General features: G+C 48.4%; 1 protein-coding gene across 5 annotated transcripts in view; it reads right to left on the reverse strand.

Annotated features, from left to right (window-relative positions):
- Positions 1 to 20,816, reverse strand: part of myo16 (myosin XVI) — a 107,220-nt gene that overhangs the window by 21,221 nt on the left and 65,183 nt on the right. For 4 of the 5 annotated variants that reach the window (XM_062457152.1, XM_062457151.1, XM_062457149.1 and 1 more), the window contains exons 22-32: positions 16,448 to 16,600; positions 16,051 to 16,251; positions 15,863 to 15,938; positions 15,411 to 15,649; positions 14,158 to 14,238; positions 12,654 to 12,859; positions 7,942 to 8,044; positions 6,914 to 7,010; positions 6,492 to 6,771; positions 4,843 to 5,210; positions 3,111 to 4,352 (exon numbers count right to left, since the gene is read on the reverse strand). In XM_062457152.1, the coding sequence (XP_062313136.1) occupies positions 3,111 to 4,352; positions 4,843 to 5,210; positions 6,492 to 6,771; positions 6,914 to 7,010; positions 7,942 to 8,044; positions 12,654 to 12,859; positions 14,158 to 14,238; positions 15,411 to 15,649; positions 15,863 to 15,938; positions 16,051 to 16,251; positions 16,448 to 16,600 (3,046 nt within the window). The remainder of the gene's footprint in view (positions 1 to 3,110; positions 4,353 to 4,842; positions 5,211 to 6,491; positions 6,772 to 6,913; positions 7,011 to 7,941; positions 8,045 to 12,653; positions 12,860 to 14,157; positions 14,239 to 15,410; positions 15,650 to 15,862; positions 15,939 to 16,050; positions 16,252 to 16,447; positions 16,601 to 20,816) is intronic. The other variant, XM_062457150.1, reaches the window with a different exon arrangement.

The raw sequence follows: 20,816 nt of genomic DNA on the forward strand, positions 1-20,816 counted from the left end.
AGGAAGTACATCTACTTTCGGAAACAGTAGTCTACTATTTCACTGAAGTATTAGCATCATGACATTAGCCTGTGTTGCCCGGGCAACACATACTACAGTGGTCTATGATGTATCTGTTTTCAATCGTTAAAATAAACATTCCTCACATATACATTTTCGTTGTAGGATTTATTCTGACATTAGTAAACGATTTGTTGGTGAAATTACCATTACCTGTGGTTTCAAACCAGTGTAGCTCACTGCAACGCTGTAGCTTACGCGAGACACACTACAAAAACATCTACACTACACAGCTGTAGGAAGTCAAACGGCGACAGAAAATGTTCGGCACTCCCCTTACTTAAATCAAAAGTCTATCTAACTACTAACCTGAACTTCATTGCCACAGCCTAAACGTTGTCAATCTGTTCATGAAAATAATTAATTTCAGCCTAAACCGTACAACGGAACGTTAAATCGAATTCAACCAACGCAATCGCTACCAAGACGAACACAGCAGTAGTCTAGTACTGTACCGTAGTAGAATTTACCGGGGCAGCTTCTCCACACAGGGCTATATCGCATTTTGCGTTACTGACAATGAATGATCGCTACCAGTGAGCTTTTTATGAATGAGCGATTTTCCACTAAATAAATGTCAAGCTTATTTACGTTTTTGGGGGCATATTTTCAGTTAGCAGATGGTACTTTTTGAATCGCGATTCCATCTTCTACTGCCGGTAACGTCGTAGAATAATCTTCAAAGGGGGTTCTTTATTAATGAATGAATGCAATATGAGTAGGCTAAATGCCTGAAAATATCACGAGAAGGGAAAACTTAAAAGGACGTTTAAGTCATAGAGATTAGGTCAATTTTTACACCGCTCTGCCAAATTTATTCGTTTTGATTCAGCTATGAGGCTGCCTCTTGCAGGGGAAATGAGAAGACATCATATTTCATTCTACACTTCACTCGTATTTTGAGTTGTAAATGAGCAGCAACAAATATATGCTTTTAAATCTATGTAATCTTTATAAATAATAAGTATGCATTTTTATATAAAATATACAGAAATACGGACCCCTGTGCAACCGATGCAAGCAAGCACACCCTACAATTTCCCCAGAAATTGTACCCTCTCTAGTATTACATTTACATTTAGTCATTTAGCAGACGCTCTTATCCAGAGCAACTTACAGTAAGTACAGGGACATTGCCCCCGAAGCAAGTAGGGTGAAGTGCCTTACCCAAGGACACAACGTCAGTTGACACGGCCGGGAATCGAACTGGCAACCTTCAGATTACTAGCCCGACTCCCTCACCGCTCAGCCATCTGACTCCCTAATATGAAACTGGACTGTAAAAGGAAGCCGTGTTTGTTTCCATGGTGTTACCAGGCTCTTACCATACCCTTTGTAAGCAAATACCACTTTGTCAACGTTACCCCTTAGTATGAACTTGTACTATACGTTCCAAGGCGATACCAGGTAAAACATGGCTATTTACTCAGTAAGTAATATGAAACTGGACTGTAAAAGGAAGCCGTGTTTGTTTCCATGGTGTTACCAGGCTCTTACCATACCCTTTGTAAGCGAATACCACTTTGTCAACGTTACCCGTATGAACTTGTACTATACGTTCCAAGGCGATACCAGGTAAAACATGGCTATTTACTCAGTAAGTAATATGAAACTGGACTGTCAAAGGAAGCCGTGTTTGTTTCCATGGTGTTACCAGGCTCTTACCATACCCTTTTCTACTGTTCATTCCCTTTTTCATGCAATAAACACAAACTTTTATTTTTTGTTTTTGCAATGTTTCCATAGTATAACATGATGAACACAGAGGTTATATTTATACAAACTTCAATATTTAAAATGTATATTCACACACCCTCCTACTATAAAACACAAAAAAGACAAAACCCTTCAAAAGATCTGAAATAATATTAGGTATTTTATTGTAAAGTACTATCTTATCTTCTCATTAGACGTGGACTGTTACCGACATAAACCTTAGGTAACTACAGGGTAATAGTAGAGTATTTTGTTCGTAATTCTGCTGGAGCTTGGCCGTCTTTACCTACTTAGTAGCAGTGGTATTTACCCAATAACACATTATAATTTACCATATATATATCCCATAGTTACCAACTTACTACCAGCGGTATTTAAATAGTAATATTTATAAGTTTCCAGTTAAATACAAAGTTTTGTCTTCTGTCTTTACCTAATTAGGACCAGTGAAAATTACCCAGTAATGACCAGCACGTTAGTATTTAGTTAATGGGTAAATACTTCGAATTATCTAGGTATTTACCACCTTGGTACCAATCGGTAATACCCAATAATACAGAAAATATACCCAGTAATGACCAGCACGTTAGTATTTAGTTAATAGGTAAATACTTTGAATTATCTAGGTATTTACCACCTTGGTACCAATCGGCAATACCCAATAATACAGAAAATATACCCAGTAATGACCAGCACGTTAGTATTTAGTTAATGGGTAAATACTTCGAATTATCTAGGTATTTACCACCTTGGTACCAATCGGTAATACCCAATAAAACACATAACATACCCTTTACTTTCTATGTAAATACATAGTACTTAAGGGACTGTAAAAGGAAGGGTTACCCCCCCCCCACACACACACACACACACATACATACATGCACAAACACACACACATAGATGAATCTACACGCCCCCACCCCTTAGAGGTAATCACCAAAAGCCCAATAAATCATCAGACATGAACATGGTTGATACTTTGATTGGGACTGTGTGAATGATTACATGAAAGTGGAGGTCATTTGCTACACCCCAACCCCCCAAATTCCAACAAGAAACACACACACACACACACACGCCTGCACAGCCAAGAAGGATTTCCACACAGGATGGGGCGTTGGCCAGGTGTGGTTAGGTTCAACCCATCGTAAATCCCTGTAGAAGACCACACTCTCTAATGCAATCTTAATTATAACAAACAAAGGATACCCAAGGGGAGAGGGAGAGATAGAGACAGACAGAGATGAATTCCTGTGCGTATGAGTCAGTTTGTATACGTGCATGAGTCGGAGTGTGTGAAATACTGTAATGCGAGGGCGTGTGTGTCTCACCTCCATCCCTCATCTTGCGTCCAGGCGTGGACTTCTTGAGCAGGCTCCTCCCGGAGTTGAACAGAGTGTTGAGCTCGTCCAGGGGGCTGGTCAGGGATCTCCCATTGGCTGGGTTGAAGAGCAGGGGAGAAGAGGAACAGGAGTGGGCCCGCCGGGGCTCGGGTCGGCTCGACTTCACCGGCGAATAGGGAGGGGGCTTCCCCAGGGGATGGGAGGAGGAGGAGTAGGGTTTGGAGGAGGAGGGCTTCGATGAGTCAGACCCCCCTGTGACGGACGCTGCCCGGGTCAGAGACAGCAAGTTGACCTCGGGGGGGAAGGGGAAGTGGGAGGGGGGTCTGTAGGGGGGAGGGAGGGTGCTGGGGGGAGGCGGCGTGAGAGGCGGGGTGGACTTGTCCGGCATGAGGATGGAGAGGCTGGGGGAGGAATCGGCCCTCTGGCGGGAATACTGGGGGGAGATGGGGGAGTCTGGCCCCCCGCCGGGGTAGTTCAGGTTGGTTTCGAACACTGGCAGTTTCTTCACCTCCAGGGGGGTGAGGGGGGACTCATCCGACGCAGGGGAGCAGGTCACGGGGGAAGGGGGGAACACCAGGAGGGGGGGGCGATGAGGGAGCAGGTTGGGGAAGGGGGCGGGGATGTCACACCCTCCCTCTCTCCCCTGGGCAGGTTTCGAGAGCCCCGCCCCAGCGTTCGGGATGAGGGGTATCTCCATGGCAGCAGTCACCCCTACCACTACCCGCTTACAGTCCCTGCTCTGATTGGTCGACATCCCCAACGCCCCCAGTCCGAGCGCCTCCAGCTTGCTCGCAATGCTCATGGTGCCCGCGGGAAGTGCCCCGTCCTCGGGCAGGAAGTACTTCATCTCCTCGTATACGGCCTCTGCGTCCGGGGGGCTGTTGGGAGGTTCCGAGGGGTCCTGCAGGCTGGAAGGGGGGTGAGGGTGCCGAGGGTGCGCCCCCACCATCTCGATGTACACGTCCTCCTCGTCGTCCTGGCCCTGGCCCAGCGCCGCCCCCCGCGGGCCGTCCATGGAGGCGGCGCGCTGCATCAACCCCCCCAGCCCTCCCATGCGGGACAGCAGGGCCAGTTTGACGTCGGCCGGGCGGAGCTGCAGGTGAAGGGAAACGGCGTTGATCTCCTCGTAGGAGCCGGTCAACTTGGTGTTGGGGCTGCGCTTGGGCTTGGGAGGCGGGACCTTGCGCATGGCGGTGTAGTCGTCGCTGTGGGGGCGGGGCTTGGAGAGGGCTGAGGAAGTGAGAGGGACAGCCGTTAGACAGAAAAAGAGCAATGAAGAGATGGAGAAGCAAAAGCCTGGTAAACAAGACTCTATACTACTGTAGAACTGACACCAAGTCTATACTTCCGTAGCACTGACACCAAGTCTATACTACCGTAGCACTGTCACCAAGTCTATTCTACCCTAGAACTGACACCAAATCTATACTATCGTAGCACTGACACCAAGTCTATACTACCATAGCACTGACACCAAGTCTATACTACCGTAGCACTGACACCAAGTCTATACTACCGTAGAACTGACACCAAGTCTATAATACCGTAGAACTGACACCAAGGCAATACTAACGTAGAACTGACACCAAGTCTATAATACTGTAGAACTGACACCAAGGCAATACTAACGTAGAACTGACACCAAGTCTATACAACCGTAAAATTGAAAATCTCTGAGGGTGTGTACATGGGGGTCTGAAAGGTTGGATTTGATATGTACCTGAGGGGTCTGTGGGGGACAGCTGATTTTTGGGGGGGCTGCCAGAAGGGGATGCACAGCCCTCAGGGGTGGGGCTCTCTCTAGGACCCAGGGTGAGCCCGGCGCTGACAGCCTCGTAGGACGCACTCAGACGTGTGTTGGGATCCCTCTTAGGCTTCGGCGGAGGCTGTTTCCGTGGGGAGGACAAGGTTCCCCCCTTTCCCCCATCCTCAGTGGTATGACCCGCTTGTGCCAGGGCAGGCTTGATGGATGGGCTGGCACTGGGATATACCAAGCTTTCCATGGTCAGGGGGATAGGCACGGAGCTGGAACGGAAGTGGCGGATGGTCCGACTGCCCTCATTTGCTCTGGCAGTCTTCTCCGCGACTCTGGAGAGACAAAGAAGTGTGACCAAAATGGCGAAACATTTACTCCCAAGGGCACACACGACCACTACACGATTCACTGGTCTTTAACACAAGACGCTGAGAGGAAATGTCCCGTCTAACTCTCAAACAGCTCCTAGCTAAATGACGAGAGCTGTAACATTCTCATCTCCATCAGAGCAACACCAGTGTCCATCATCGGCCTGCTGAGGACTCGCCCACGACAGAGACGGGGACAAACAGCAACCAAGAACAAGCTGCTTATTTTCTTCTATCTGTATTCTTGAAGTCTAATCTGTGTGTGGTAATTTGACAAGATGGCAATGGGATACTGAGATAATCCGTAGTTTTTTATTCTTTCCTTTAATCTGGGGAAGCCATCAATTGGCCCCTCGGGATGAAAGGGAATATAGTGGTTTGTGTGTGTGTGTGTGTACTCTATGTGTGTATACTGTATGTGTGTGTATTTCCCGTTCATCACATCTGTTGGACTCTCTCCCAATAACATCCCAGGCATCCTGACCACACACACCCGCAGAAACACAGAAGCCAGCAGGCTAACTGCTTTCCCATCCCCCCCCCCCCCCCCCCCCGACGATGACAGAATGAGTGAGTGCATGCGACGCTAAGGAAAGAGGAGGAAGGGGGGATAAAGAGGGAAAACTGGAGATTAGAAAAATGGGGATCCCCCTCCCCGTCCCCTTCACCTGTTCCCCTTTAGTATCCCGTACCAGCACCAGATGTACCGTTACAGGCAGAAGGACACACAGAAGAGAGAGAAATTGTGTGTGTGTGTGTATGTGTATGTGTGGGTAGGTGTGTGTGAATGAATGAATGAATGAGTGTGTGTGTGTGTTGGTTGGTGTGCACTCTGGTCTCCTGCAGCAGGCTGTACGTGGTAGCAGACAAGAAAAGCATTGTTTTCGTCCAAACAAGCCAATCGCTCCCTTGTCTTCGGCGCCGTAGCATCTTGTGAAAGGGCCACATTCATGTTCCGGAGTGTCCGGTTTTCTCCCTCTGTTCCTCCCTCCCTCTGTCTCCGAGCACCAGAGACCCACGCTGCCATAGCGCCCTGCTACAGTCTCGTACGCAGTGAGGTTAAGCAAAGGGGAGGTTGATTAACACCATAGGGAGGCTGTACAGCAGAGGCAGGGCAGTGCACCACTAGCGCATGTTGATGGCTCAGCTCATTATCCAGCCATCAATCATGATGCGCTATTAAAGCCAGTGTCCCACATGGATTCAATGACACCATTAATCAGACATCACGGGCACAAAACGCACGCTAATGAGATGGGGGCGGTCCTTAACCTCTTGGCAGGCTCCTCCTCCTTGCCCACCGGCTCGGGCCTCTCCCCGAGCGGCGGGCTGCTGCCCACGCAGTTGCCGTGGCAGCGCAGGCGATCGCTCTCGCGGGCGATGTCGGAAGCATTCTGGATGACCAGGTGGTCGTAGGTGTGCAGGCCCAGGTCCTCTGCCCCCTGCAGGAACCGCTGGACACGACAGCCGTCAGTCTGGGAGAGCAAGTGACTCACGCGCCTTCTGGTCAGCCAGCCTCGCACCACTAGAGACAGAGAGAGAGAGAGAGAGAGAGAGAGAGAGAGAGAGAGAGAGAGAGAGAGAGAGAGAGAGACATATAAACACTCCCAGTTCTGTACACTTGCACACACAACCACAGGACAGAGTGTTAGACAGAGCTGTGGTACCTTTCTGACAGGTGACAATCTTCCTGTGAATCCGGTGACAGCGGTCGTTGAGCTGGTCAGCCTGCCAGTACCTCAGAAACACTTTGCTGCTGCCCATCTGACAAAGAGAGGGAGAAGTAGAGTGCGAAAGACCAAAAGAGAGAAAAAGGATGCACTTCTGTCAGACACCAATGATGGGCTTCCTTCGTTCTGTGATCTGTTAGTCTGAAAACCTTGTCTCTGCAGTCACGGTGCCTGAGTGTTACGTGGAAGACAGAACGGACGTGTAAGCAGGAGGGTGTGTGTGTCGGGGGGGGGGGGGTGGGGAGGGGGAGCAGGGTGTATTTTGTTTTGCAGATGGCCTGCTGTTCCTACAGAGGGGTCATTTGGGGCGGCGGAGTTGGGAGGGGGTGGGGTCGTGAGGTTGTACGCTATCGTGCAAGACAGGTGTTTAGACCGCTGGCTGACGCGCTCCCATGGACACACACCATTCATTCTTCCGCACAACAAAGAGTGTGTGCGAGGGGGATGGGGTGTGTGAGAAAGTGTCTGGCTGGCATTGTGATGGAGTGTGCGAGCGTGTGTGGGTGCGTGCGAGACGGGGGTCTTGTGACCTCTGGAGGTCACCATCTCTCAGACACAACAGCAGCAGAGCAGTCTGGGAGGCACAGCGGGGGAGGGGGCCACCCTAGACTGTGTGTGTGTGTGTGTTGTTAAGAGACATAGTGATGAGGGGCAGATGGGGCAGCATTAAATAAGGAGCCCATTGGAATTCAGACGTGGGAAATAGTTCCTCACATCTTTTGTGACTGAATTAAATTGAGAATGGAGAGACAGACAGGAAGAGGGGAAATAGGGTGAGAAAATAGAGGTGCAGAGAGAGGGAGAGACCGAGTGAGGAGAAACAGACTGAACGGAAAACAGACTGAAAGCAAGAGATGGAAAGTAAATCTGAGCGATAGAGAGGAAGGGAGAGAGAAGAAGAAAAACAGAAAGAGAGAGAGAGAGTGAGACAGAGAGAGTGAGACAGAGGCGGTGGAGGAACACACCTGCCAGCCCTGGAGTTTACACTGCTGTAGTATGTAGCGACATTTCTCCTCCGATGACAACTTCCTCTTGTCTGCCAGAGTGGTGTCCACCAGTTCTTTAAACCTAGAGACAGGAAACAGGAATCACCCCACAAGAATCAGGAAGTACTCACACCATCACACACAACGTAAACAAGAATATAAACATGGAATATGTTATCCTGTGGTAAAGTACAATATACACTACTTCTGTATGCTACAGACAGACAGGAGATCAGCCCAGAAGAGGTAACCCACTGATTTCAGAGTGGCAGGTTTTCAGTGGCAATTTTTTAAAAGCAGCGTAAGAATGTTAGCATGCCACCACCTGTGCATTTGAAAGGCAAACCCGGTGATTATATCCATTCATGAACCAGAGGGGTCAGGGGTTAACAGGGGTCTACGGGCAGGCCAGAACGGCAACATCTGCTGCTATTGGTTGCCTGGGGCAACTGCTGACCGTGGGGGTGAGGGGCGGGCGGGGGGGGGGTTGTTTTGGACTGGAGAGATGTGCTGGGGGCGGGAGGATGGAGACAGAGAGGGTCAGTGTAGTGGTCAGACAGGTTTGGAAAAACATCGGCAACATGAGCATGCGTGAACACACACACACACACACACACACTGGTAGGATTCGTTAGAAGAGGGTTATCGTGTGGGCCTTCAGGATGCTGCTTGTGACTGGTTCTACCCACAAGGGAGGTGAAGAGACGGCAGGGTAAACCTGTTCCTGTGTGATGATGTCACAGAATGCCCCAGTTGAATGAGCTAGGGCTCCTCAACAGATGGCTGGAGATATAAAACCACTTGTGTGCGTCATCCACCTTGTGTGTGTGTGTGTTTGTGCGTGCGACAAAGACTGTGTTTGCGTCTCTGAGTGTGTCTCTGAGAGAGTGTCTCGCCGAGAGTGCTTCGGCAGGGGTTGGAAGCGGTTTGAAGGGGTCCTATCCAGATAAGCCCTGTGAGAAGGGTGCGTTTCGATTCAGCACAGGGCCCCTTCCCGCTTGATGCCCTGGCCCATGCAGAATGGACGGGTTCCTCTAGGGGCCATAAAAGCCAAAGGCACTCTGTAAACCCCTGACCTTCTCTGTGTGGATATGAAAACCATGGATAGAGACAGACTTTACAAGACCCAAGGGGCTACTATCACACTGGAGCGACCAGGGTGTCTACAGTGATAAGAGCTTAAACTGGGGCTTGGGGGAAGGTGGGGTGTAGTGTTGGTCTCCCTGTGACTGGGACACAAGTACCCACCCTGATCCCCCCCCCCCCCCCCCATCTTCAAGCATGTAAAGATGATTTGTCAGGACGCTACGTCAGCCTGTGTAAGCCACTATCGTCCTGTCGTCTCATAACCCGAACCGTAGCTATGGGGAACTGCTGAAGGGATAAGCAGGCTTGAGGAAGGGGAAAGCGGGGCCTAACGGAGGGATGGAAGCTTCTCCAACTAAGCTGCACCTAAATAAGCTACGATGTCTGTCAGGGGTTTTCCGGTGAGACGGACGCAGTCCTAATGCCATGCCTGGATATGGTGGAGAACCAACACTGGAGGAATATGAGGTTGGGTCATTCAAGCAAGAGAGCGTTTATCCACCATCTTCGCCTGGTGCCTTTGTGTCAATAAGCATGATCCATGAAGACGTATGCTTGTTTGGGGATTCATGCATGTTTCAGCACCGGAGAGGAGAAATAGGAAGATGTCGAAAGAGAGGGGGGTGGGGGGCGAGAGTGGGAGAGTATAGGAATTGAGAGGGGGAGAGAGGAAAGGGAGAGAGAGGAACAGAGAGAGGAGAGGAGGAGAGGAGAGCCAGATAAGGAGCAGGGAGCAGAGAGCAGGGTTCTACGGGGTTCCACCGGAGGGTTTACAGAGACCAAGGTTCAAGTGGTCTACTCTGACCTTATACACCACTGGAGAATAAACCTGGTCACAAAACAACAACTGTATCATAAAAGACAAATAAAAGCAACTATAAAATAGATTTGCTCGTAAATCATCTGAACCAGCCTACTCGATAAGATTGGCCTCGGGCGTCACTATGACTTAGTGTAGGGCCCTGCATAGTGTGTCTGTGTGTAAGTGTGTGTGTGTGTTTGTGTGAGCTCTTGATCAGGGATTGATTTATTAGCCTGTCATCTTGATTAGTCAAGGACAGGGGTCTTTTAGAAAGAGAGAGATGGAGAGAGAGCGTGTGAGAGAGAGACAGAGAGAGTGAGAGACAGAGAGAGAGAGAGAGAGAGAGAGAGAGAGAGAGAGAGAGAGAGATAGTAAAGAGGTCAGAGATATGGCAGAGAAACGCTCAGAGAGACAGAAAGTGAGGAGGAGAGGGACAGAACTGGAGGTCTCTGTGAACGCCGCCTCGTGCCCCGCCCCCACACTCCATTCCTCCATCCATCGCTGCATTTATTCACCGTGGCCCACTGGCCCAGTGTGCGTGTGCGCCTGTGTATGTGTGTGTCCGTGTGTATGCAGAGAGACATGAATGGCCGACAGGCGTGTGTGAATGGGGCCTTTGTGTCTGGCAGGCTCCTCTCTTTAAGTCTTTAAGTAAACACAGCCTTGACTCACAAGCCGAAGAGCCACACATGTGTAGTGACTATAGGCATACTGAGAGGCTGAATCCACACGCCGACGCCCAGTCAAACGTACCTAAGAGGCGGAGACGCATCTACACACACGGCAGGCAGGTGCGATGTGAAGACGCCCGGTGATGTTCCTCGAAGTACCGCATGTGTCTGTATCTGTGGAGCGTGTCAATAGGCTGTTTGGCAGCGCAACATCTACACTAGCGATGTATACGCGGCCACACACGAACACAAGTGCACCGCGCACACATACACACATACACACATACACACATACACACATACACACACGCGGTTGTTGTTGACAGTTTTCGCTCTGTCGAACGGTCCATCGTTGTGATGCTCACCTGACAAGCCATCGTACCCACGTCCGGCCCAACACACAAGCGCCGCTACACACACACAGACACACACACCCTGCTGCCATACACACACACCCACACACCCACACCCACATCTCAAAACTGGGTTTTTTTCCCCATTACAGCTCCAACAATAAGGAACAGCTCTACAAAGCACATCCATCAAAAATACAATAGAGCTGTCCAGGCATACACACTGCTGGTGTCCCCTCAGTTGGTCAGGCAGCTGTTTGACCGACTGTTCACACGCTACCTCTAAATCACCTCCCCGGGGTAGGTAGTGTTGAACAGCAGACGATGTGACTGTCAGCGATTGCACCTACAGTTTCGAGCGAGTCATTTAGCGTATACCTTAATGATCTGTCAGTAGAAACATATCTCCTAAACAGAAAGCCAGGTCAATATTTCCCTCATAACTTATCCCTGTGTGTGTGTGAGTGTGTGTGTGTGTAGGTGTGTGTAGGTGTGTGTGTGTGAGCTTGCCCTGGCAGGACCTCCGACAGCACTCTGGTGTTTACTCCGAGGTAGTGGAAACTTTTGGGAAGTCATGTGGTCAGTAGTGTCCTCTCTCATTATCTGTCAGGAATGTCCTTTGTAATCCCCCCCATCCGCCAGCAGAGAGAGGTGGATGGAGGGAGGGGACGGAGAGAGAGAGAGAGAGAGAGAGAGAGAGAGAGAGAGAGCAACAATCTCCTTTCTGGCCTACCCAAAGATTCTCAGGATGAGAATCAGAGGAAGAGAGAGAGAGAGAGAGAGAGAGAGAGAGAGAGAGAGAGAGAGAGAGAGAGAGAGAGAGAGAGAGAGAGAGAGAGAGAGAGAGAGAGAGAGAGAGAGAGAGAGAGAGAGAGAGAGAGAGAGAGAGAGAGAGAGAGGGAAGCATTAGATGTTCTCTCTCTGAGAGAAAAACATGTCCATCTAAGAATCAGAAGTAATATGTAGAAAGACATAACAGGAAGGAGGACGGAGAAGAAAGGCAAGCGAGAGAGAGGCAGGGCTGACAGACGGACAGAAAAGAAGATGAAAGGACAAGCTGTACAGGACGAAAAGTCTGTAATGAAGCTGTTTAGCAGGTGACACCGAGAACCTGAAAAACAGCAGAAAAGTTGCTCTGACACTTACAAGAAGCGTGTGTGTGTGTGTGTACGTGTGTGTGTCAGTGTGTGCGAAGCTGAGGTGTGAAAGTGTGTATGGCAGAGCTCAAAGAAGTCCACAGCACTCATCCCACTCTTTAAAACCCCTATCGAGCTACTCTACTTAGTGCCCACAACTGAAAGGGTCACGGTGACTTGTCCGTTTTGGCAATGTGTGTGTTCGTGTGCATGTGTTCGTGCATGTGAGCACCACCTCTACCGCATTTAGATGTGGCAAAGAGTAATCCGAAGTTACTGTTTGCTTCCAGGCTTGTGCGTTTGGTTTGGGTCACACTGACCTGACAGGAGATATGTGTGTGTAAGAGAGAGAGAGAGAGAAAGAGAGAGAAAGAGAGAGAGCGAGAGATGGAAAGATAGAGAGACAACGAGATCGAGAGATGGAGGGGAAAAAAAAGGGGGGAGAGTGAGAGAACTTAAAGCCTAAAAGCTCCATTAGCAGCAAGAGTGTGTACAGCGTGAGGTATGTGGCTTCTGTAGGGCACAACCACGGGGAGTTACTACACCTGCTGTTGAAGGGGGCGGGCGGAACAGGAACCCAGATCTAGAGTCGTGGACGAGAGGAGCATACTTGAGTACCAGGCCGGTCTACTCGTATACCAACCTGCTGAGGAAGCTGTTGAAGGGCAGGCGGACGGAGTATCCATAGCGAATCATACGGACCATCTCCAGCACTCCGACGTACTGCAACTGGCTGGACACGTGGACGCTGTCGAAGGCGTCGGCCGCGCCACCGCCGTTGGGACGCACACACTCCACAAAGTGAGGCGTGCAAGCCTGCAGCTTGCTGACCAGCTCTGAGAGGGAGTTCTGAGGGGAAGGGGAGCAGAAGAGGAGACAAGGGGTTCATTTTCGTTTCTCCGTTTCCACGTGATTGAGTGTGTCTGCCCCCGGGGGGTAGGGTCTTCTTCTATCATGTACAGGTGTTGGTGTGGCCCTTAGTGCCGGGTGCCTTCTGGAATGTGGTGTCTTTAGGCTCTACGAGGCACTACAGAATGAGAATCCCTTATAGTAGCACTGCGTGTGTGTGTTGGGGGGGGAGGTCATTCCCTGATGTATTCTCGGGCAAGTGTGAGGTCATGTTGTGAGTGTGTGTGACGAAGTTGTCTGATTAGTTAGGGTGTGTTGCCCCTGCAGGGACCAGAATTACAAAGAGCCCTTTGCCTTGACGAGGGTGTGTGGGGGCAACAGTGCTTCTTGTGCCCAGCCAATTGGCTCTTGCCTGTCGCATGCACGCACAGACACATAATGGGACGTGCACACGTTTCTTACCACTCCTTAAAGACGTCATTCCCTGTTCAGCATGTGTGCAAGAGTGTGTCTGAGAAGCGGACTGTGCAGCCGTGACGTCAACTACTTACTTACTGTATCCCCGTGTACACACACACACACACGCGTGCGCATGTTCACACTCACATAGGCTGTTGTTCATTGTTCATTCATTCATCTCCGCTGGGTTTTATGCATGGCTCGGTACAGCATCATTCTTCGGCCCACTCTTTCCCTCCCACTCTCTCACTCCTTCTCTTTTTCTCTCTCTCTCTCCCTCCCTCTCATTCATTCCTTCCCTCCCTCTCCCTATTTCTCTCTTTTTCTCTTTCTTTCTCCCACTCCCCTCTCTCTGTCTCCCTCTACCTCAAACCCCCTTCCTCCTCTTTTCCCTCTCCCTTTCCTCTTCCCGCCCTCTCCCCCTCCTCTTCACGCTCTCTCTCTCTCTTTCAGTGGGAGTCCGGAGACTCGGTCCCACAGCACTACTCTGCACCACACTGCCATCATTCTAACCACAGCTCAGACGAAGGCAGCACCAAAGCGACGTCACCAGCAAAGCCCACCGGGGCCTGTGGTGACCAGCCAGGGCCCGCGGTTCCGGTCGGGTTCGGCTCCGACAGCCACAACACATTCCTCGTGAATGGTGTTGGTTATCTGTGTCATCTCCAGTGGGTGAGAACAGTGCATGTTGAGGTCTGGGTGAGGAGGAGAAGGCCTTAGGAGCATGAATAAGGCCTGTGTTTAGCTCCGATGTACGGGTGGGACCGAGGTTTTGACCGTGTCTTGTGAAAGGAAGTGTGGTCTTGCTCGTGGTTGCGATTATGGTCTGGTGTACTCACTCTCAGCTGGACGGCGACCGTTATGGGACCACACCTCTCCAGCCTCTGGAGGAATGAGGCTGCTCCCTTCTTCTTCAACATCTAAGAGGAGACAAAGAGAGACAAAGAGAGAGAGAGAGAGAGAGAGAGAGAGAGAGAGAGAGAGAGAGAGAGAGAGAGAGAGAGAGAGAGAGAGCGGCAATAAATAAGAGAGAGAACAATAAATAATATATAAAAATAAAGAGAGGGGAGTCGAATTAGGTGAAATGTAGAAAAAGCTAAGCTAAGCTGTTTGTGTGAAGGTAAACGGTAATGCATCTTGTTGACCCAAATTATTATACTATTATTATACACCCTGCTAACCCCCCCCCCTCTTCCAGAAACATATTAAAGTGTTGGTACATGTCATGTTCATCCCGGGGGTGGGGTCTTATGTTAACCGCTGCTCCTTTCTTAATGAGCATGAGCATAATGAGTCAGGAGTCTACGGTCTGAGTGTGTGTGTACATTATACACACACACTCATCCACACATTCATGCATACGCACACTCATACATATGCTCATGCAAAAAAATACTCATGCACAACTAGTCAGCATGCAGTGACCTGGATAGAAAAAACAGGTTGTGTGTGTGTGTGTTTGTGTGTGGTGGTGGGAAGGAGCTTAGGAGTAAAGGGTTGTAGTATTCTCAAATAGAATGTTCAAATGTAACTACTCTTTTAGAACATAGTGTGCATGTTAGTGTATGTGTGCCTGTGAGTTAGTTTGTCATGTGTGTGAGTGTGTGTGTGTGTGTGTTTCTATCAGTTGGCAGGTCAGGACAAACAAGCCTATTCTCAGAGGGTTATATTTAGCCCTGTGGTGGGAAGCAATCTGAATGAGCCTGTGGTTTTTCCAGATATTCTCTGTTCGGCTTTTCCATCGATCCACGGCCACAGCTGCCTGCTTTCCGACCGGAACAGCTTGCTTTCGCCTGACCGCGTCACACATGCACATGGCCCAGCCCTCCCTCCCTATTGGTCGATCCCCCATGTAGGCCCCACCAATCGGAGGTGGGGATGGTTGATTCAGGCTGTGTTGAAGCTGGAGTGAAACGTCCCTCATTTAAACACCTACAGATGTTTGTCGTCCCTCTATATTCACACACACACACACCCACACACACAAACATGCACAAACAAACTGCTAGCCGACAGGTCACAATTACCCTTTCAGATCATGGGCACAAAGTGGACCAGCTCAACATGAGCATTAGAGACTGCTTGTGTGTACCTTGGAAAGGTCCTGGCATCTCCGGGAAGGTCGAGCAGTGATGGAGGAGGAGGAGGAGGAGGAGGAGGAGGAGGAGGAGGAGGAAGAGGAGCAGAAGGAGGAGGAGGGACAGGTCATTTTGCGTAGGAGCAGGGCAGCTTTGGACCCCCTCAGACCTGGTCTGGACTGGGACGGGACCAGGGAACCGGTCTGGGTCAATTTGGACCGGAACAGCTGCTGCAGCAGCACACTCTCACTGGCTGCGGAGGGGGAACAGGAGAGGAGAGTGGATGGAGAGGAGAGCGAGGAGGGAGGAAAGAGGACTTAGAACGTGTGTAAACAATCAGCGTAGGGGAGTTGGCAGAGCAGAGGACAACATGTGGATCTGCTCTCGAGCACAATGGGTTCTTTCAAACCTGCGTGTGTGAGTGTGTGTGTGTGTGTATGTGTGTGTGTGTGTATTCGATACCTACACTTCATAACAAGCAGGAGGTTTTGAGGGAGGGAGTCTTTGTTCTTTGTCAATGACCCTGTGAGGTCATATGTCATCTACCAATCAGAAAAGAGACATGTTCAATTATCCGTTCAATAGAAAAGCGTGTGTGTGCGCGCGTGTGTGTGTGTGTTTTGGTGTTGTTGTGTATCTGCAGGCTGCTCCTACCTGGCCTGCATAGTGGCTGACAGTAAAGGCGGGACCCTGGTCTTTTGGCGGGGGATTTCCGTTGCCGTCCTTGGTCGTCAGTGAGATGCCGTGTGTCTGTGTGGAGTCCAGGTGTGTCTGCAGCCTCTTGTAGAGTGTGTACTCAGCAGGCCGCAGAGCCTGGCTCTCCTCATCCAACACACACAGCAGACCCTGGGGCCTCTGAACAGACACACAAACACAGAAAGACAGACTGGGTGAGCAGTGTAAAGTCCCCTTTGTGTACAGTATCATGAAATTGGCATGGCCAAAGAGCAGCCCAAAGAGCAGCATGTGTAAACATAAAAACTGTGTGTGCAGTGTTATTGTCTGAATGTGTGTGTGTGTGTGTGTGGTGGGGGTCTATCTGAAACGGTACCTGGAAGAAAAAGTCGAGAACAGCTGGCTGGTTGCCGGGCGACCACAGCGTCTCCATGGCGACGCCCTCCTGTAGACTCTCAGCCTGTTCCTGCTGGAACAGCACCTCGGAGACATACTGTCTTAGACGCTCACTGGTCATGTTCACACACAGCTGGAAAACACACACACAAAACAGCTTTTCAGAAACATACTGTCTGTTACACTTAATGGTCATGTTCTCACACACACACACACACACACACAGATGTTGACCAACAGCTCTGAGGTTTATAAAGCCTCAGGCAGACACTAATGATTTTCAGTGTGCGGTTTTTACAGTAAAGTCAGCTCCATACACAGAATACAGTAGTACTCCTAACAATTCTTCTAACGCTGATTGGTGCCAGACACATGCACAAAAATAACAGAAATGTACCATGGATTAGAGACCTCCCCTGAACCCTGTCTTACTGCAGGCTGAACCAGAACCAGTACCTTCCAGTTCTGTTTAGACACCATGTTTCTCCAGACACCCGACCTCTTTCTGACCCAGCAGGTAAGAACACAAGCCCCAAACTGTCCTGGCTACTGCCCTGTCTGAACTCCCCATGAACCTTCTGCTCAGCTGATACAGAGCAATACAACAAGAGGTGTCTATGTGCATGTTTATGTGTGTAAGTGTGTTTCTGTGTGGGATTTTGTGTGTGTGTGTGTGTTTCTGTGATTCTGTGCGTGTATGTTTCTACGTGTGTTTTTCGCGTGTCCTTTAATCTGATCCTTTTGATCCCCAGGCAATGTAAACGAACACAGAGGCAACTTTGCAGGACTTGTCTCAGAAAGGGGTTGTCTAAAAGTTTGACTAAGAACATCGCAACAAACACACATGCTGTTCTGGGACTGGAGTTTGTCACCTCTTTTATCTCTATACTCTGTTGACATCATTTCAAACTCAGAGCATCTGCAATAGTGTGATGGTGTAATGGTGTGTGTGTGTGTGTGGTGGTCCAGCAGCATTACGTTCCTGATACCAGCAGGTGTTTCATTCATATATCAGCTCATTAAGGAAGCGCTGAGCAGGTTCAATACAGCATTAACAAGCCCTGCTCTTAACGAGCACAGTTTTAAGTAACACGCCCCAGTATTGACCCTGATCACTCTGTTCATGCCATGTGTGTACACCCGAGATGATACTGTTCTCAGGATCAGTACGAGCACACACACATTTATATGTGCACACACACACAGATAAACACACACTGCATGGTGTGTATGCTGCCTGTGATTGAGTAATCAGACCAGGTTTCCATGAGCAGCCTCCTCGCACACAACACTAGGGGTGATGGGGGAGGGGAGGAGTGGGGAGTTGGGGGGGGAGGGAGAGGAGTGGAGAGGAGGGGAGGAGGGGTAAGTATGAGGAGGGGAGTAAGGGAGGAGGGTGGCGGACGAGAGGAAATCACTGGGAAGGATAAGGCCAAATGCAATGACCAGCTAAATACCAACCCAGTCTCATACTTCTGCGTATCTATGACACGGGTTTACACTTTGCGTGCCATATATACGCCAAATCCCTGTTTTACGTGCAGTTTATACGCAAATTCCTCCCATTCATTTCTATCGACAGAAAATGAGTCTCTATCACACGCAGAACGTCATCAACTCTTTATCGATTAAACGTCATCATCCGGACTCAGATTCACGATCTCGAAACTTCCAAATGTAGGCCTATACTTTTTTATACAAACATCAATTATTATTTGCCACCAATACCAAGCAGCATTCTTGTAAATACAAATAAGAAAAAAGATAAAACACACACAGGCAGTATATAGGCTGTATACAGGCCCGGTTCTTGCCAGCTCTGGAAGGGCGGGCTGGCAGATATCTTGAGTGGGCAATTATGGTGCTAAATTATCCAGATTTGATTTTTTTTTTATTGTAATTTAACTCGAGACAACTATCATCTCAATATTTACCACACACGTTAATATCGATTAGTGACCTTCGTAAAATCTGAGTCTGGATGATGACGTAAAAGGATAAGCATTGATGAAGTTCTACATTTAATATAGACACATTTTCTGTTGATCGAAAAAAAAAAAATGAATGGAAAGATTTGGCGTAGTATAAACTGCACGCAAAATAGGGATTTGCCGTATATATGGCCCGCAAATTCCTTCCAACGGACCCCTGAGTTAGCTGAAAGCTAGTGATAGATAACTGTCATTCTTTAAAACAAACAAGATTCCGAACAATCGTAAAACGAAGTAATCGGATAGCATGCGTTTAATTATGCAAAATTACACATGATGACAAACAAAACCGGCTAAATATAGCTACCAACTAATCTTGCCATACACCATGATACAAGTACCTTATACAAAGGCTCATGGGTAATCCCTCGACGCGTCCCATCTTTCCTAATTTAGAATACTACTCCATTGCCAACAAGGGCATTTAATGCTAATATTGATATTAAATTACCTCTTCAACGCCTCCATTATATTATAATCTATTCATACATACTTTTATGTGATATAAATCATTAAGATGTTCTGTTTTCTAACCCTAAATATGTAAACTTTGAAACACTTAATTTAACTACAAATATGGCATCGTTAAACGTCTCGATCTACTGTTTAATGGAATGCGTTTGTAGTTCTTTTAGTAATTTGTGTTTTAAACCAAAAACATCCAAAATTTTATATCAGATTGATCAGAAATGTAAAATTTACATTTATTATGGATCAATAAAAGTTATATATAATTATCACTACAAAAGTAAACTTTGGCATGTCTTTTTTTCATACGTTTGCATAATAAACGGTAAAAATAATTACATTCAAGTTTTAAAAGTTATTGTTACACTCTGCATGGAATGTCTCACAATGGAGCAACATGCACATTTTACGCCCGATAGCAGCATACATTGGAGTACAAGACACATTTTAAATTTGGAAAAAGAACACTTCAAGGTGGCGCTGTTGAGCCTTTATCTGGCTTAGAGGTAAGGCCATATGAAAAAAAGTATTAACTAGTCCAAAATATTTGACAGGCCAAGCCACGAACATGTACCACCAAGGACAACAAACCCCTAACCCTAATTTGATAGCGGGGTTTGTTTAGACCAGCGGTTCTCAACCCTTGGGTCGCGACCCAAATTTGGGTTGCGGAATTTTCTGAAAGGGTCGCGAGACAAATTCTAAATGTTAACCGTTTTTCCACTAGCCATGCTCCCTCTGTCCATTAGGGAATCCCTGCTCCCGTACATACAGAAGGCCTACATACAGAACCAGTATGGTTCTGTATGTAGGCCTATCTAACAATAACATGTTCGAACATTCAGCCAATGTCAGCCATCAAATTTGAATGCAGATATTTCAAATGTAGCAACATGCAAAACGTCACTGGACAGCGCGATGATTTTGCAGATGACACTGACATGACCGGAGAAAAGTAGAAGTAGAATAAACTAAATAAAATGGAGAAATTTCTAACAGGCAAAACAAATTCAGAGTGTAAACCGAGTACCAGCTCAGATACGTCTTCTTCTGGAGAACCGAAGAAGAAATATATATGGGTGTACGACCCATATAAAACCTTGAGGCATCCCAAAAAACATTTGAACGTGCCATCACTGTTCAGGAGCAGGCACTACGTGCATCCTATCTGGTCTCCTACCGGCTAGCTAAATGCAAAAAGGCCCATACGGTTGCAGAAGAGCTTATCCTCCCTTGTGCCATCGATATGTGCACTGCACTCATAGGTGAAAAAGAAGCAGCAAAATTGAAGACAATTCCCCTGTCAAATGACACTGTTCATAGGAGGATATGTGACATGTCCAATGATGTTGAGCAGCAGCTCACTGAACGTCTCTGCGCTTGTGACTATTTCGCCTTACAACTGGATGAATCCACAGACGTGGCAAGCCATGCCATTCTCTTGGTTTATGTGCGGTATGTGCAGAATGGTGACTTTGAAGAGCAGTTCTTATTTAATGCAGATTTGCCAACATCAACAACTGCAGCAGAGATTTTTTCTGCAATGGACACATACCTAAACTCAGTGGGGCTCTCCTGGTCAAAGTGTGTTGGTGTGACAACGGATGGGGCAGCCTCGATGACAGGAAAACATTCAGGGGTTGTCAAAAGAATTTTGGATGTAGCTGCACCAAACACTACGTGGAATCACTGCTTTTTACATAGGGAAGCATTAGCTGCTAAAGACATGGTACCGGAGCTTCACGGAACATTGAAAGAGGTTGTGAGAGTTGTGAATTACATCAAGCATAGCGCAAAGAATGCAAGGTGTTTCCAAGCCTTCTGCAAAGAGATGGGGAGCGATCACGAACAATTGCTGTATCATGCCGAGGTCCGCTGGTTATCCAGGGG

The sequence above is a fragment of the Osmerus eperlanus genome, chromosome 3 (genome assembly GCF_963692335.1).
Source record: "Osmerus eperlanus chromosome 3, fOsmEpe2.1, whole genome shotgun sequence".
NCBI classification, from domain to species: Eukaryota; Metazoa; Chordata; class Actinopteri; order Osmeriformes; family Osmeridae; genus Osmerus; species Osmerus eperlanus.